At 43.0% G+C, this 15,831-nt stretch overlaps 1 protein-coding gene across 1 annotated transcript in view; it reads left to right on the top strand.

Moving 5' to 3' along the window:
• MED1 (Mediator complex subunit 1) overlaps nt 1–15,831 on the top strand; it is a 34,939-nt gene that overhangs the window by 1,228 nt on the left and 17,880 nt on the right. Inside the window, exons 3-10 of the mRNA XM_075681714.1 lie at nt 4,675–4,753; nt 9,750–9,804; nt 9,874–10,003; nt 11,559–11,587; nt 11,664–11,735; nt 13,796–13,870; nt 14,067–14,134; nt 15,264–15,350. Of these exons, the coding sequence (XP_075537829.1) occupies nt 4,675–4,753; nt 9,750–9,804; nt 9,874–10,003; nt 11,559–11,587; nt 11,664–11,735; nt 13,796–13,870; nt 14,067–14,134; nt 15,264–15,350 (595 nt within the window). The remainder of the gene's footprint in view (nt 1–4,674; nt 4,754–9,749; nt 9,805–9,873; nt 10,004–11,558; nt 11,588–11,663; nt 11,736–13,795; nt 13,871–14,066; nt 14,135–15,263; nt 15,351–15,831) is intronic.

The raw sequence follows: 15,831 nt of genomic DNA, 5'->3' as shown, positions 1-15,831 counted from the left end.
ATGAAAAAGAGAGATGTAAGTGTACTTACATGTTTGAGTAGCCAAAACCCTTGACATGTCAGTCCATTGTTTTCTTGTAGAGCTATAATTGAACGTAATGTGGTACTGGAAAACCATTGCATTCAAAGTCACTGCCAGTTGTCATCGCTTACACATGCAATCTCCGTAAAGAGGAGTGGTGAACAAATAATCTGATTTTACAAGCTGCACATATTGTCACTGAAACAGAAGCCCCAGTTCTTTGGCAGCTGCAACCATCGGTCACTTGGTACTAGCCATGTGGTAACAGTGAAAATGCATATGTGCGACGGCAAAAGCAGCAAGGCACTGTGTCACTTGATGAAAAGGTCCAGTGCCCTGCCCGGGCTTCTGTGTGAGCAGGTGTTTGGCGTGTTGCAACACCATGGACCTGAGCACATGGGTGTTCAAACTTCTCACGTGTAGCTGTGGGTGGCTTAGTCATGTCCGGAGAAAAGGGGATCCTGGGGGTTGAAGCGATGCTGGGTCTTGGCAGAAGCTGCGCACTCCTTTGGCCTAGACTTTATGTAGACGGCACCCGTGGACAAACCCAACTGTGGGAAATCGCTAGTTGCCTTTTCCTCTCCTCCTCCCAACCTTTGTTTTTCTTTCTTACTTTCTGTCTCTTCTGTCTTCTTTTCCCTTTGTTTTACTTCTAATTTTCTAAGCAGCAAGGGTTAACCGTGTGTGACATAACCAATCTAGGTTATATTATATTAGGCTATAGCAGTAACATACAGCTGGCATTTGCAGGACCTGTTTTGCACATTCTGCAGCATCCCCTTGTTGGGCTCCATGGTGGGTGGCTGGCATTACTGCCGAATACTTCACATATATTCATGGCTAGTTCCTTCCCACCAGTCCATGATCACCCTCAAGAAAGAGTGCGAGATGTATTCCAGTTCTTTGGACGTCAAAGACGAAACTTTCCATGATTCCATGTCATTCACTCTGAAATACCAGAAAACCAACTACAAACAGTCTCACCTTTTCTTGTTTCTGAGTCTCTAACTGAGACTCTTGGACCAGGTTATAAAGCACCAAAGATGGCAAGCGGTGATCTCCTCTTGGAGCTCTGCAATCAGAAACAACATGTAAAGCTGCCCAATCTAGAGTCATTTGGGGATGTTCCAGTAACAGTGACTCTGCACTGTACTATGGACACCACCGGCAGCATTGTCTCAAATGATAATTTGTTGGAGCTGACTGAGGCTGAACTCTTGGATGGCTTTAGTGAGCAGAATGTTATCAATGTTAAAGGAATTAAGATGAGGCAGGTCAGAAATAAAATCCAAACCAAGCACTTAGTACTTACTCTCATCTCAAGTGGTATTTACTGTTTGCAAAATGCACAAGCTGTAAGTGTATTTATATGTTTGAGTGGCCAAAACCCTTGACATGTCAGTCCATTGTTTTCTTGTAGAGCTATAATTGAACGTAATGTGGTACTGGAAAACTATTGCATTCAAAGTCACTGCCAGTTGTCATCGCTTACACATGCAATCTCTGTAAAGAGGAGTGGTGATCAAATAATCTGATTTTTCAAGCTGCACATATTGTCACTGAAACAGAAGCCCCAGTTCTTTGGCAGCTGCAACCATTTGCCACTTGGTACTAGCCATGTGGTAACAGTGAAAATGCATGTGTGCGACGGCAAAAGCAGCAAGGCATTGTGTCATTTGATGAAAAGGTCCAGTGCCCCAATGGCCTGAGCCTATTGAGGTTGGGTGCATCAAGAATCTTGTTAGGCCACACGTGCCAAATCCCCTCGGATGTTTCAAGTGCTAAATGTTCAGCCACAGTTACCAGAACTGTCGAGGCCGGCTGATTTATGCCACATGTAGTGCCAATGAACATTCATTCGGAACATGCGAGAACTCTCCACTGTGCCAACTGTGGGGGGGAGCATGCCACATACTCATGGTCCTGCCCATCATGGAAGAAAGAGAAGGAAGTATTGACAATTAAAGTGAAAGAAAACATTTAGTTTAAAAAGGCACATGTCCTATCTGCTGAAAACCAGCTTTGCCGAAGTGGCTGTCTGGCCCAATCGTAGTGAACCGGCAGCGACGCCATCCAAGAAGGGCCCTTGGCTCCAAGGTCTCGTCTTTTGAGGTGGGGCTTTCAAGGCAAACACATCTCTCACAAGAGCACGAGTCCAGTGTCTTGCAAGCAGCACCTTGCAAGAAGCGATGGACGCAACACCGAACATGATGGCGCAGCCAGTGCCTAAGGAGCATCGCGATTCCATCCACTGCTGCAAAAAAAAAAAAAAAAAAAAGGCAAACCTCACATCACGGCAACCGGAGAGGGCTCCATGAGCTAATTTTGCATTCTTGAACACAAAGCATAAAACATTTCCAAAATGGACCCACAAATCCTACAGTGAAGTGTGAGAGAGCTTCTCCATAACCTCAATGATATCACAGAACTCTTCCATAAATGTGATCCAGAGGTGCTGTGTGTTTAGGAAATACATCCAAGACCTCCATAAACAACCTTTTTCAGACAATATGCTATCTTTCTGAAAAACTGTGATGACGTTGTTGCCTTGTCTGGAGGTGTAGCAGTAGTTTTAGATAAGTCTATTGCTTGGCAGAATCTCTCTCCAGATGCCCCTAGAGGCGGTGTTTGTGTGAGTGATTCTCTTCTACAAGTTGATAACCTTTGGTTGCATTTACATACCGCCTCATTACCAACTCAGCAAAACAGAATTCTACTCACTCATTGACCAGCTCTCGAAACAAGCATTATCACTGGTGATTGTAATGCTCGCAGCAATTTGTGGAAAGGCTTCCTGTGTGATGCGAGGGGTCGGCTCATAAAAAACTTTCTACTGGCCTCTGGTGCATGTCTCTTTAATAAAGGAGTGCCCACCTACTACAGTCTTCAACACAATCTATATTCTTCCATATATTTAGCAATTGGCAATGTGGCCCTCCTCCCTTAGGTAGAATGGAATGTCATCAAGAATCCATTTGGAGTGACCAGTTCCCTTTAATGCTGAACCTAATAAAGCAACATGATAGTCTACCCTATGCCCCTTATTGGAATACATTGGCTGTATGGAAACATTTTAAAGAGTCAACCTACTTAACATGTAATTTTATCGACAATTTTAGTATTGATGATGCATTTGTGCTTGTGCAGTACAGTAGTATGTCATGTACTTCCATAATAATGGTAACTGATACTTATTTAGCCTTCAGTGCCTTTTTTCTTTATGTGTAGAATACAAACTGAAACTAGGTGCCTTTAATTGTTCCTGATGTGCTAAAGCAACCATATAAAGTGAACAAGGAAGCCACGGAAAGCATAAGCTGTGGTTGAAATTAAAGTGTCGAAAATAATGAAGAATAGAGAAATGAAAGTGAACGAAAAGGTAACTTGTCAATGGTCGAAACCAAACCCACCACCTTTTACTTTATGCGAAGTGCCTACCATTGCTTCAAAGGTTCTTGAAAGGTTTGTCAACATGGCTGCTACAGCCACATTTAGGAGCACACAGTTCTTATAGTATTAGCACCTGCAGGCAGTTGCTCTGGATGCATTTGCTTTCTGTAGACAATGAAAGGGGTGTACCTTCATGAGTGCAGCATTAAAATTTGCTTAGGCTTGTATTTTTAAAGTAAATAGGTTTCTGTAGCTCTATCGTGCGTTTTTGTTGTCGATGGTTTGTAGTCAGGCTTTTGCCACAGTACAAAGGCACCTATGCGAAGGGCCAAACTGAGTTGCGGGGTGTGTTCATTGCTGAACACCAACAGTAAGTATAGTTTTATCTCATGGCATTTGCAGAGTTTGTGAAAGTAGGCCACAAGCAACAATGTAGGCATGCCTTCATAACATCGTCTGTTAGAGAGTTGTGTTTATAAGTGAATGGTTGTCTGAAGGTTTAAATGCTCTGGAGGAGCGCCTTGATTAGACAGCATTCCTCTTCTTCTGCTGCCCGCTCTCCTGGGTGCAGAAGGGAGCTCCAGCACCACTGTAGATGTACTAGTGAACAGCTCTATTCTCTATGAAAGTATGCAATGAAACAACATACGCTACCTAAGTATCCTCACTGCAACAAATATACGTGTTTAAGTGCATTATTCCTTTAATAAAGTGAATAGCTTTATAGAAGCACTTCGCTATTTGCTCACATTGACAATCATAGTTGATGGTTCTTGAAAAAAAAATTTTTTTTTTTTTTACTGTGCCAACTATGTGTTCAAAGGTGCGCCACTTTATTAGTTCTTTGTCAGCTAAATGTAAATTTTACTTACCCATTCAAGACAGTAGGTCCTGGGTCATTTATAGCCAGCAAGTTTATAAATATTATGTGGTACTACGTGTAAAAGACAAATAGGAAAAATTCATAAAAGCTGTCATTGCCTCAGAGCTTTCCACCAGCTTCCTCTTCACTTAGTTCAAGCTGTTGATTGTGTCTTTCTTTCATTTCCCTTTTATTTTGAATGTCCCACTTTCAGGTGAGCATTTTTAACACCGTCAAAGCCTTGTTTCATAGAGGGTTACTGGATATTTTATCAATGCACTCAGAGTGGACTTTTTCTTTTATTATGCTTGCTTGGATTGATGGTGCTAAGCTAGATGGCTTAGCACCAAGCTAGATGGTAGATGTAGCACTTACGTTTGGCACCTCCCACTGTACTACAGGAAAAACACCACTTGGTGGACAGTGCCGAGCGCAGCCAGCTGCAGAAGTGCCTTGACATGATCCAGAAGTCCATCAAAGGTATGGCTACTTATTGGCACTGTATTGTTGATATTGAGATTGATAAACACCAAGCATATCAAGTATACAGCTTGTTTACCAAGGAATTGAGGATGACACTGATGGTACTCGCAGTGTCTTCATATATTAGCAAGATTGTATACTTGCATTTACAGCGTAGCTACTTGCCAATAATAGATCTGCTATCCAAACACCAAATTAAAAAAAAACTTTTTTCTATTATTTTTATGCATAGCACGTTGTGAAGCGGTCACCAAAGTGGCAACTTGCAAGAAATATTAGTTCATTGTTGCTCTTGATGACTTGACTGTGAAGGATGTATGAAATCATTCAGGGCTGATACAAAACACATTTGACCGAAGTTGTCTGCTGAAAGACCTGGCAGAAAATGGGGAATCGTGCTTCTCTTGTACAGTGCACTAGGGCTCTTCCATTCCCAAATAAAGGAGGAAAAGATGTGGGGACATTTACTGCCACACTACAGAGCTACAGCAAGGGCTGGAAAGCAGTGCGAGCAGAGTTGATACACTCTTTTCTGCAACCCTATTTCTGACACACATGTAGTTGTATCATCATGGCCGTATGCAGCCTTGTCTATGACAGGTGAATAATTGCGTATGACTAAAGATGCCACTTCCACCGCTTCGGTGTGAATAACGTGGCCTTACACAGGCTGGTTTTAACATCGACTGGGTTGGGAATCCTACACATATGCCATTTTGATTGTCAAGCAGATTGCTGTGCCAAATTCCATTGAAAGCGGAAAAATGGCCGAAATTGCACCACGCTGAGCCTGAGCATCTTTGGCAGCTTTGGCTTTGGCAAGCATCCGCAAAAGCCAGTGGCAGGCACAGCCGGCACCGTGCAGTGCGTAGTGTCCTTGGTTTAAAGCCCCTCAAACTTTGTAAAGTAGCGACACTTGTTCTTCTCCTTCGCTCCTTCTGATCTCTCCTCTCCTTTGCGCTCCCTGTCAACTGTAGAGGGAGTGCAAACTCCTACTCTCTTGCAGCGTAGCAGACACCCTTTTACCAAATGCATGCATGCATGGCTAGACAGTGTGCTTTAAGTGCTCGCAATAGCAGACTTCAGCATAGAAATTCTGTTCACTGGCTTTTGGAAATTTATGAAGAGCATCTTTTCCTGTTTTGATAAGTATTCTGGAAAGAAAGTATCTAAAGAAGTGCTAACGCTGGTGAATGAAGACTCCGAATGCATAGTGTGTGCTACAGTTAGGTATGCAACTTTTGTCAAACTGGTGTCACATTATTTTGTTTCGTATGGTTGTAAATGACAGCTCCAGGATCGAACGCTATCATCCCAATCTCGATTAAGTCCTCTTTCAACCTAGACAAACTGTGCCGTCCTTGCGTATCAGCTATGATGCACATAGGCTGGCAGGAGGCATCAACGGTCGCTGCTGTGAAGCTTCGTTAATGCATTACAGCTACAATACCGGTGACTTGCTTGTCTTCATGCATGCTTGCCAATCTTATAAACACTCACACAGGCTTGGTCGATGCGTAGATGTGCTATTATGTCTCCAGTGCCTCTAAATTGACAAAGATACACACCGCCAGTGATTTAGCCTAGACTTCTTGCAAATAAAAAATGCAATCACTATTTTAGCATTCGACAAGTGAGAACGTAGCAACATCATTCCTCCTTGGCTAAAAAAAAAAAGAGAATAGTGAGTTTCCGTAGAGAAAATTATTTTTATTGTTTACCAGATTAGTGACTAACTACGATTCATCACGCGTAAGTTCATCCCTGCAAGAAGTGACAGATTTGATTTCGCTAACTGAGTTTCATCCTCAATAATTTAGAGGGACATGCACAGAGGATAGCTGCACTCTCTCAGAAATGACGTTTGTGCGATTTGAGTTGAGTAAATTTGATGGCAGCCCAATCGCACCTGCATTGTGGGAAATTGAGCGATGTTGTAATAGTGCTCAAAATGACACAACAATAAGAAACTTCGTGTGGTTAGGGCTAAAGCACTTGAGAGTTGATTCAACATTTATTTGCCAACACTGACACATTACAGGCTTGTAGATGCAAGTTTTAAATAGCGGATTTCAGAGACATAGTTGATGTACGAGTTATACAGTTGAACAAACAATTAAACATGCGAGTGAACACAAGAGCCGATGAATAAAGGAGTGAATTAGCAATGAAACAAACAAGCGACTGGTCACACATTTTTCTTGTTGAGTGCTCCACTACCTCGAATAAGGCTTTAGACGTGTTAAAGCTCACATGCATAGTACGTGAGTATCAAAAAGTTACAGAGTTGTTGTTCGGCTATGAATATGCCCCACAACTCGTCTGTGTGAGAGCACGCACTCTTTACATCAGCACCTTTGTGTCGCAAGTCGACTGACCAAAAGCCAACTATGAACACAGAAAGAAAGCTGTGCACATTCTTAAAAAAAAAAAAGCAAGCAAACAAGTGAAGAAAAAAGGTGTACAGTTAGTTTTTCAAGGTGAGCATTCACGCTTGAGGCACAAGTTCTATTAAAAGAACTGTGCTGAATGTCAAAATTTCCGTAATCAAGATTTTGCATGTGTCCTCACATGTCCACGAATTTAAGCCATCGGTGTATGTATGGCTGAGCTCACAGAACACGGCAACATAGTGTTGATAAAAACAAAGTACATGTCATGCAGGAGCTGTGTAAAAATGTGCAGTGAAAGGACAACATACTCGGTAAACTGTGGCATATCTACGAAGTTATAGTGCGCAGCAAATATCAGTAAAACCTTGCTAATACCTATGTAGTTGGCGGGTAACATGGATCAGCTACGCACTAAGCGATGTAATAATTAACTGACAATGGCAGATGAGTGGCCATAGCCTTATCAGCCAAAAAAACATATTAATTCTCACTTCAACACACAGACGGACAAGTTTTATTTGCAAAAAATCTGATTTTCACTTGCCGCCATGGCAGCCTTGCAGTGATGATGGCATCCTCAAACTCATCAACACCGCAAGCCAATTTCTCTAGCAGGCCCCACTTCTCTGAGAACTCCCTCATGACGGTCACCACGCTAGCCGCATCAGACACAGGAGGGCCACCATCCACATTGTCGTTCATGATGATGACATGGAAATGCTAGAAGCTGTGGGAACAGGGAACACATCCTGGCTACCATGTTTTGACGTCACTATCGGTGGTGACTGCAGTCCGGGGAAGGTCCGCAATTTCGCTGTCTATAGTTCGCGTGCATGACATTTTGCCGATTCCACGCTTGTATGTGCTGGAGCATAAAGTAAATACTACGCACTAACCGTTTGGCATGCATTAAGCGACTATGGCTTAAGTGGTCAGCCAATACAATAGGTTCAATGGTGACAAGGTGGGGGATTCATTAAGACTATATTTAAACTGGAATTGCTTATAAAGCGGGTACATATTAACAAGGTTTTACTGTATGCAAGCCTCAACACATACACTACGAGAGGCTCAGAGACTCGCGCCAGAGATGTTGGTCTGAAGATCTCTCTACCCATTCGATGAATCCAAGTCTTTCTCTTTAAGGCATCGCGCTTGCTGGATGGTATAGTGAAGAACTTCTTGCCTTCACTGAATCGATTTCGGCATCCGAAGGTGCAGCAGCTCATAATGATCAGAAGCGCCATGAAGAAACGCCTCCTTTGTCACAAAATTTTAGTTCAGGGCGCACACAAACACCACCACGTGCACGTAGGGGCAAATACATAAACACGTGCTTCTCGCCAGTTCGTCGATGCTACTGAAGCAGAAATGGCAGAGGAGTGCGACTGTAACATGTGAACCCAGCACATGATGCCACATGATGCCAGTAGGCCAATAGAAACGCGAGAATGGGCAAGGGGAAAAGGGGAGGTGTCCTCGCCGAGGCGGCATTCTTCAAAGCATGTCGCTACTTTACGAAGTTTGAGGGGCTTCATTTGGAGGCGGAAAGTTTGTAAAAGTAACTTTCAGATTCTCACCGTCAGTGGGCATGACAAGCCAGACATGATTGAGCCCCCTGAATAAAACTAAAAGTACTGACATTCTTTTATCTTGCTGCCCGAGCTGGTGAGCGAGGAGATCCGCGCCTCACAGTTGGAGCAGAGTCACATGTTTGTGCTGGCAACGTTTTTGCGGAAACCCACAATATGCCAGCCATGCCTTTCGTTGGCGTTTTTGTTTGGACTTGTGCCAGTGCCATGACAGTTGCTCATGATCATGGTGCACAGCCTCACAGTCACAGTGTTCACGAACCCTGATAGTGTCGATCGCGCCGCGCATTGTGATCGCCACAATCAAAAAGTGCAAACTGAGAGGGTGTGGGGGGCTCAGAAAAGGAGACCCCAAGAGAGAAGGAACGTCACTCCCTTTATCCCCCTTATTCAGGGGGCTCACACACTATCACTCTATGTGAGTCACAGATGTCTAGATGCTTCCAGTGAGTCTAGCAAATGGCAGTGAAGTCAGCCACCTGCAGAATCTTAGTTTGAGCTAGTTGGTGCTGTCGCATTACCTAGAAATGTCTTTGAATAAGCTACTCTGGTCTTCACTAACCTTAGCTTCTTCACAACTTCTGTTGGAAAACACCTCCAGTCACTTTGCCAGCACTTAATACAAGAGTAGTATGAAGAATGCCTTTAGGATGCTCTTAACATTTTTTAATGCTGCAGAATGCATGGTTTTGTGACTGTTACTTCACTTTATTATAATAAAGCCCGAATTTAAAATTTACATCCTCCGTATTGCTTCAATAACAACATATATGTGTGACAGACAGCTCCAAAATTAGAATTTGGCTGCTCCAGAGTGAAATTTTACCAACTCCTAAAATTGCTACAAAATGACTTGGGACATTCCCACCCCTGCATCGAGAATACTGTATTTTTCTTGAATTTCACATGTTAGTCCATACCAGTGATCGCTTTCCTGTATTGGGGGATCCAGCTGTAGCAGTGTTTCCAGAGCCTTTTTGCATGACCCTGCCTGTTTCTGACTTTCAGTGACATCGATGCAGTCCATGATAGAAAGGCTGGACACCATCACACGACAACAGGGGTGAGTTACCCAACATTTTGTTATGGAGACACTGTTGTTGGCCATGCGCTTATAATGTGGATGTTCCAGCCTCATGTTCACAACGGGTCCTGGAGGCCAGGAGTGCTTCATCAGCTCGGACATGTTCTATGTGGAAGTCCTACTGGAATCCAGTGGAACTGTGAACGACGTCAAGATTTCCCATCATGGAGATCCCCTTGTGAGTGATACCGCCTGCTTTAGTGCATTGGAAGCCAAGATTGCGGACAACATTGCCAGCTACTGGAGTGTAAACCATGCCACACTGTGGCTTTTCCATTTTGAGGTTCCAGTGTATCGTTGTTGCGTCACATGGTCTTGTCTGCTTCTCATTTACCGACAAATCTTTGTTGAATAAGAAAGAGAAGGCTCAAATCCTGGGTTTCAAAATGGCACTGAGCCAAATGCCTCACAAAGGTCGATGACATTTTGATAGGGGGACCTATCTATGTTAGTCAAGGAATTGATGAAAGTAGGTCAAGTTTCTAAGTTGCTGTTGGTTCAACTCTTTCCAGCGACAAAGAAAGGAATGATAAGCTGAATATTCGGGATGCTTTGGTGCAGTTTTTCATTCGTCAGTGCTATATACACAACTGCTATTGTTCATCATTGCAGTATAATCTCGTTGATTTGAACTCTCAGGGGACCAAAAATTTATTCTAATATTGCGGAGTTAGAACTAAGAAGAGCCCCTTTAAATATAGTGCCCAATCAATTGTGCGCTACAGCGCACAAAACCAAAACTATCACTGGGCTCACATTGAAAGTCTTATGTTTCCTAAATCAGTGCGTGGCATGATATGCCGGTGGAAGCCTAGGCTCCGTATAAACTTCAAGTGCGATAAGATTGTGCCTAGCACCCAGTTTGCTGTGGATGTGAGGGTGAGCTGAGAAGGATGGTGGCTTATGTGCGCCATCCTCCCGCGGGCCCAATGTTGGAGATGACGTGATCAAGTGCCCGCTAGGAATGGGGGCGGCGCTTAGGTGAGCTGCATGGTAATGGGATCAATTGTGCACTAAGATCTCCTTCCTGCTCTTTTTAAGCCGGTTGGTAAAGGAGGGCACACGCCGCTTTTACAGCATGCGACATTATCATAGCTAGCGACGCAATGAACCTTCTTCTTTGGCCCGGGTTTGTCCAAAGCGATGGGAGTGAGAAATTTTGTTCAAAATAATCACTGCATGGTTCTTGGACTTTGAATTTGTGGGTGTTTTTCTCTATTCAAATACATGGGACTTTGCCGAGGCCAACAGAGCGGTTCGAATTATTGGTATTTTGCTGTATTTATGATGCAAACTTCATGTTTATATTGCATCTGCAAGTTGAATAGTGCTCCTTGTCATTTAGTTTTGGTGCACATCAACAGCAAACACAAATGCTAAACTTCTGCCGTATACGAATCAGTGTAATGGCTACGCTCTTATACAGTGTGTATATACTAGCCCGTCCTTTTTCTCTTAAAGGCAACAACACATCTGGCCGTTTCATGTATGCTGGCATTTCTTTTTATTTGTAACTAGCATGACCACTTCTTTACAAAAGGTCTCTTGACTTGCTCATTTCCTCTTGTTTAGTTTGCAAGCTAACAGTTACAGCATCAACATTCTTGCAGTAAGCTATACAGTAAAAAGTGTTAATGGGAAGATTTCTTTGTGATGAACTGCAACGTTGCTTTTCACAGGTGACTGACTGATGTGTTTTTGTTTTCCTACTCTCTCCCTCCCACATGTGACAGAGCTGTCCTGAGCTGACGCAGGTGCTTTTGTGAGTGAAGTCACCTTTCGTTTCACCTGTGCGTCGGTGTTCTTGTTTTATATAAGCTCTTTTATTTTTGACCCAGGCGGGGAGACTTTGCTGAGTTCACTAAACATCTTGAAGGGCTGGCATCAATCTATCAGCTGAATGCAGACAAGTGAGTGCACTCCTTTGTTAAAAAAAAAATTGAAAAATTTGATTCTGTCTTAAATAATTAATATAGCTTTATGTGCCGACACATCACAGATCCTATTGCTTTTGATTCATGATACCTGATACATTTATCCAGCAAAAGCATACTTGCACCTCAGTAATTGGCTCCCTTTCTCCACTGTCAGCTTTTCTTTCATTTTATTATTTGTTTCCACAGAAGAAAAAGCAAAGCCATTAAATGTAAAACATGAGGAGAAGACTGTATTATTATATATACAGAGGAAATATAGCCGAAACCCTTGCCAAGATTAAAACATAGCAGCTAGACCAAAGTTTAAATTTTTTTAGCGCTCCATGCACAGCAAAACTTCATTAATACAATCTTAGTATGATTGCCTGGTGCCAATGTTTGTGATGGAGAAAAAAAAAATGACGCAATACAGTTACGTTTCTTTTTATGATCTTTCGGCGCCAACGTTCATTACATCACAAAACTGCAATTGTATGATACGTTTCCCAGCTGCTACATCCCATGTGAACAATAAAAGGTATGAGGCATGTGCAATCGAGAGCAGTAGGCTGCCCACCACAGCATTTTCGCCGTAGTGCTCGCCCACTTTCTTCATGTGAAAATGGTGACACGCACTTGGTTTCCTCTTCCAGTACCAGCTTACCTCATCAGTTGTCGCATGTCACCATTTACAGTTATCGCTGCCAACCGTATTGCAATAGCATCTTCGTCTATCTGTTTCACAGCGCTTGTGGCGTGCTGTTGGAAGCGTACTGCGCGCTTTTAGTGGGCGATAACCCAAACGCACTGCTGCTGCCTGTTGCAGACGACCCGATGTGAGAGTCATGTTTTGCTGTGGTGGCATCGTTGTCCACCGTCGTCTGCCAGCTCAATTGTATTTCGGTTTCCAATTGCTGGCTTAACACTACAAAATAAAAAAACAACAAAGCACATCCAAGGCTGCTGACACAGTGGGTGCATTAAAACTTCCCGTCAATATGGCATGCCCAAAGAATCTACTAACCAAGGCCTAACTTGAGGAATGCGAACGCAAGCTTGCCAAAGCCGCAAGAATGACAGTGCGTGTCTCGGGCTGTTTGAGAACCACCAGCTTGGTGCGTGTAGGGTGTCTAGTGGTGCAATGATTCACGCAATGCTTCACTTTATGTAGATGTCAACTATAGTTGAGCCTGCCAAATCTTTTAGTGGCTTTGGATCATGCTTTTTCTCGGTTAGTACATTTCTCCTCGTGTTTTCTTCCAGAACATATGACCGAGGTTCTACTGTATATTACTCATAGTGGCCCTGTTGGCTAAGGTGATGTGAATGGACCTCGTTACACGAGAATTTAGTAAGAACTCAAGCAGTGAACGTATAATTAATATGTTCAGGATTAATCTGTGGAAATATGACACAATTGTCTTTGATGCTTACGACGCAGCAAGATATCTCTAACTGGGATGCCTACATAGATTTGGAGAAAGGAAGTTACAGAAATCAGTAATGCTGTACCACACAACACACCTTATACCGCATAATGCAGTGTGGGAACATTAAGTGCAAGGAAAGAGAGGTAGAAATTGTGACATAGGAAAGGCCGCACACACGAGGTGCTTACCACCAACTAGAATATTAATCAGAGGAAAAACCACATCTGTGCAAAGAGCTACGCTGAGGGCAGTATTAAACACTGGCAAAAAGCATGCCTTGACCCAGTTGTCTCCTAGTCAGTGCCAAGTATGTGCCATTATTTACTAGAATGTTACCATTTTGAGAAAAGAAAGGCAGTTTATGCAGGTGTAAAATCATCGTTGCTTTCTTCAGTTTCCCAGTAATGCTGGCTGCAGCACTCGGACTTGTGTGAAATGTGACACTTTCTAGGACTGATGGTAAGGCATGATGTGGTATCCACCATTGATCAGTAGTGGGTGAAAAAAAAAGCGTAGCAGATCCTAATCTGAAATTTTAATGATAGATAATTGCTCAATAGGCTGAGATTCTGTCAACTGGAATCTGTTGATAATGTCTCATTACTCTGTCTTTTCTTGCTACAGAAAACAGAAGACCAAGGCGTACCTTGCTCTTCAGGCCCTGGAGACCGACTTGAGTATCTTGTCCCAGCTGCAGAGGTATCAGAATACATTGCCAAAACACACTTTGTTATTCTCTTTTATTCCGCATTCCATGTTTTCTTTATTCTGATGATGGATAAAATGGGGAACAGTGTGTAGACTTGAAGCAAAAGACTGTCTTGGTAACCTGTAGGAATTTGTGCTTTCATAAAGGGCCATTGTCATGTTAGCTGTTTCCTGTTTTACTTTTCAGCTTCATGAATGAGCCAAGCAACCTTGTTCACAAGTCTCCAGTTGGCATTTTACAACCTCGCAAGGGAGGTAAGCACAAGCTCCACACAGGCAGTACGATTATGGGCCTAGGAATAGAGAAGTACTCACTGCTGTCCACCAGAGTGCCTGCACTGGCAAACACTCCATACACATTCCGGCACGCTTGATGTCACCATGCTGTACAAAAGCAGAAAAGGCACTTTAGTGCTGAAAGCTTGCTGATTATAATATTATACTGTGAATGAAGCCCAGTGGGCAAGCTTCTTTCGTGTACTACAGGCTTTTATTACTATTGCTGTGTATACCTTCACGTGTCAGCTAGTTATGAGTGGTTCGAATAAATATTTTTTGTAGACATACAGTTGTTAAATTCTGTGTACTGCTTTTCAAATAGGAACACAATTAAGTGATCTTTTCTTTGATAGCTTTCAGACATCTATTTGGTTAATTTCAGCTAATCCAGCACAAAGCTAGCTCCTATGTGTGACCAATTCCATCCCCCTCCCCCCTTCTCTTTTTGATGCAAGAACGTCAAATTGCCCCTTGAGCAAAAAAAAGAAAACAGCATCTGTGGCAGCGAAATGGCACCTCAATTCCCATTGGCTGCAACGTCGCGTCATGTGCGCGCCTCAACGAAGCAGAGCAGGGGAAAGGGGGCACCTGCCGCGCCAGTGCGGCAGGTGCCCCCTTTCACCTTAGGCGCCGTTTCCTTTGGTGCCGTCTCGGGTTTTGCGAACTAGTGCACTGCAGTGTCCACTTTTCTGTGCCTTGTCATCTGCTAGCCTACTCTTCTGGCTGCCATAAGGGATACACGGAAATCTAAGAATCTCCGGATTTCGGAATATTAGTTTGTAGTACTGAGGCATTGTTAACATGACACGGAAACTGAACAACGACCGTTATTCTGAAAAGATTGGTATTCAGGAGGTCCTAGTACTGAAATATTTTTACATTAAACTTATAAGCGTTCAGCAGCGGATTTCTGAAAAGTTCGTTAATCTGAAAATATTGTTAATGTGGTGTTCATAGTAATGAGGCTCCACTGTACTGCTTGGAGCGTATTGTCTGCACTTTCCTTTCTTTGGCAAAGTTTTATGTGCAGTATAAAAAAATATGTTGGCTCTGAAGCTGCAGCACTGGTACTGCCTTTCACCCCCGTGGGTTTCCTTTCTTTTAGGGCACCCCATGAAGCTCACATTCTTTATCTCTCCCTACGACTTACTTGATGTGGACAGCAAGTCTTCCATCCCACTCACTGTTGAAGGCAAGTGTTTCATTGCTACTACTTTCATCTGTCTTTCTTTTGCGTGGTGTGTGGTGCTTGTGAAGCCTACAAGTACCATATCATTGAGCCTGTGCACATTTTGAATCCTAAAATGAAAGACTGCCAGGTGTAGCATTTGCAGTCTTTTCGTTTCTGTGCAGGGAAATGTTTCATGATGAGAATTAATTGAAGAGGCCAACGGTTATTTGTAATATTACGCACTACCTCTTAACCTGTTCTCCTCGCAATTATTTCTTGTTTTGCTGCCACTTTTCACATGAAAGCTTAATGGAGACCCAATAATATACGTAGTTCTAAAAGCATTGAACTGCTTCACAACTTTTCATACAACAGTACTCGTAATTAAAAATAGTATAAGTAGGTGTTCCTGTCATACAGCAGTGCATATATAGTAAGGGTGTGCGAATAGCACTGGAATATTTGATTTGAAATTGAATAGTAAATGTTCGAATAGTTCGAT

This window comes from Dermacentor variabilis, chromosome 2 (assembly GCF_050947875.1).
Source record: "Dermacentor variabilis isolate Ectoservices chromosome 2, ASM5094787v1, whole genome shotgun sequence".
NCBI lineage: Eukaryota > Metazoa > Arthropoda > Arachnida > Ixodida > Ixodidae > Dermacentor > Dermacentor variabilis.
The sequence above is the reverse complement of the archived record's forward strand: the minus strand, read 5'-3'. Positions and strand labels throughout refer to the sequence as shown.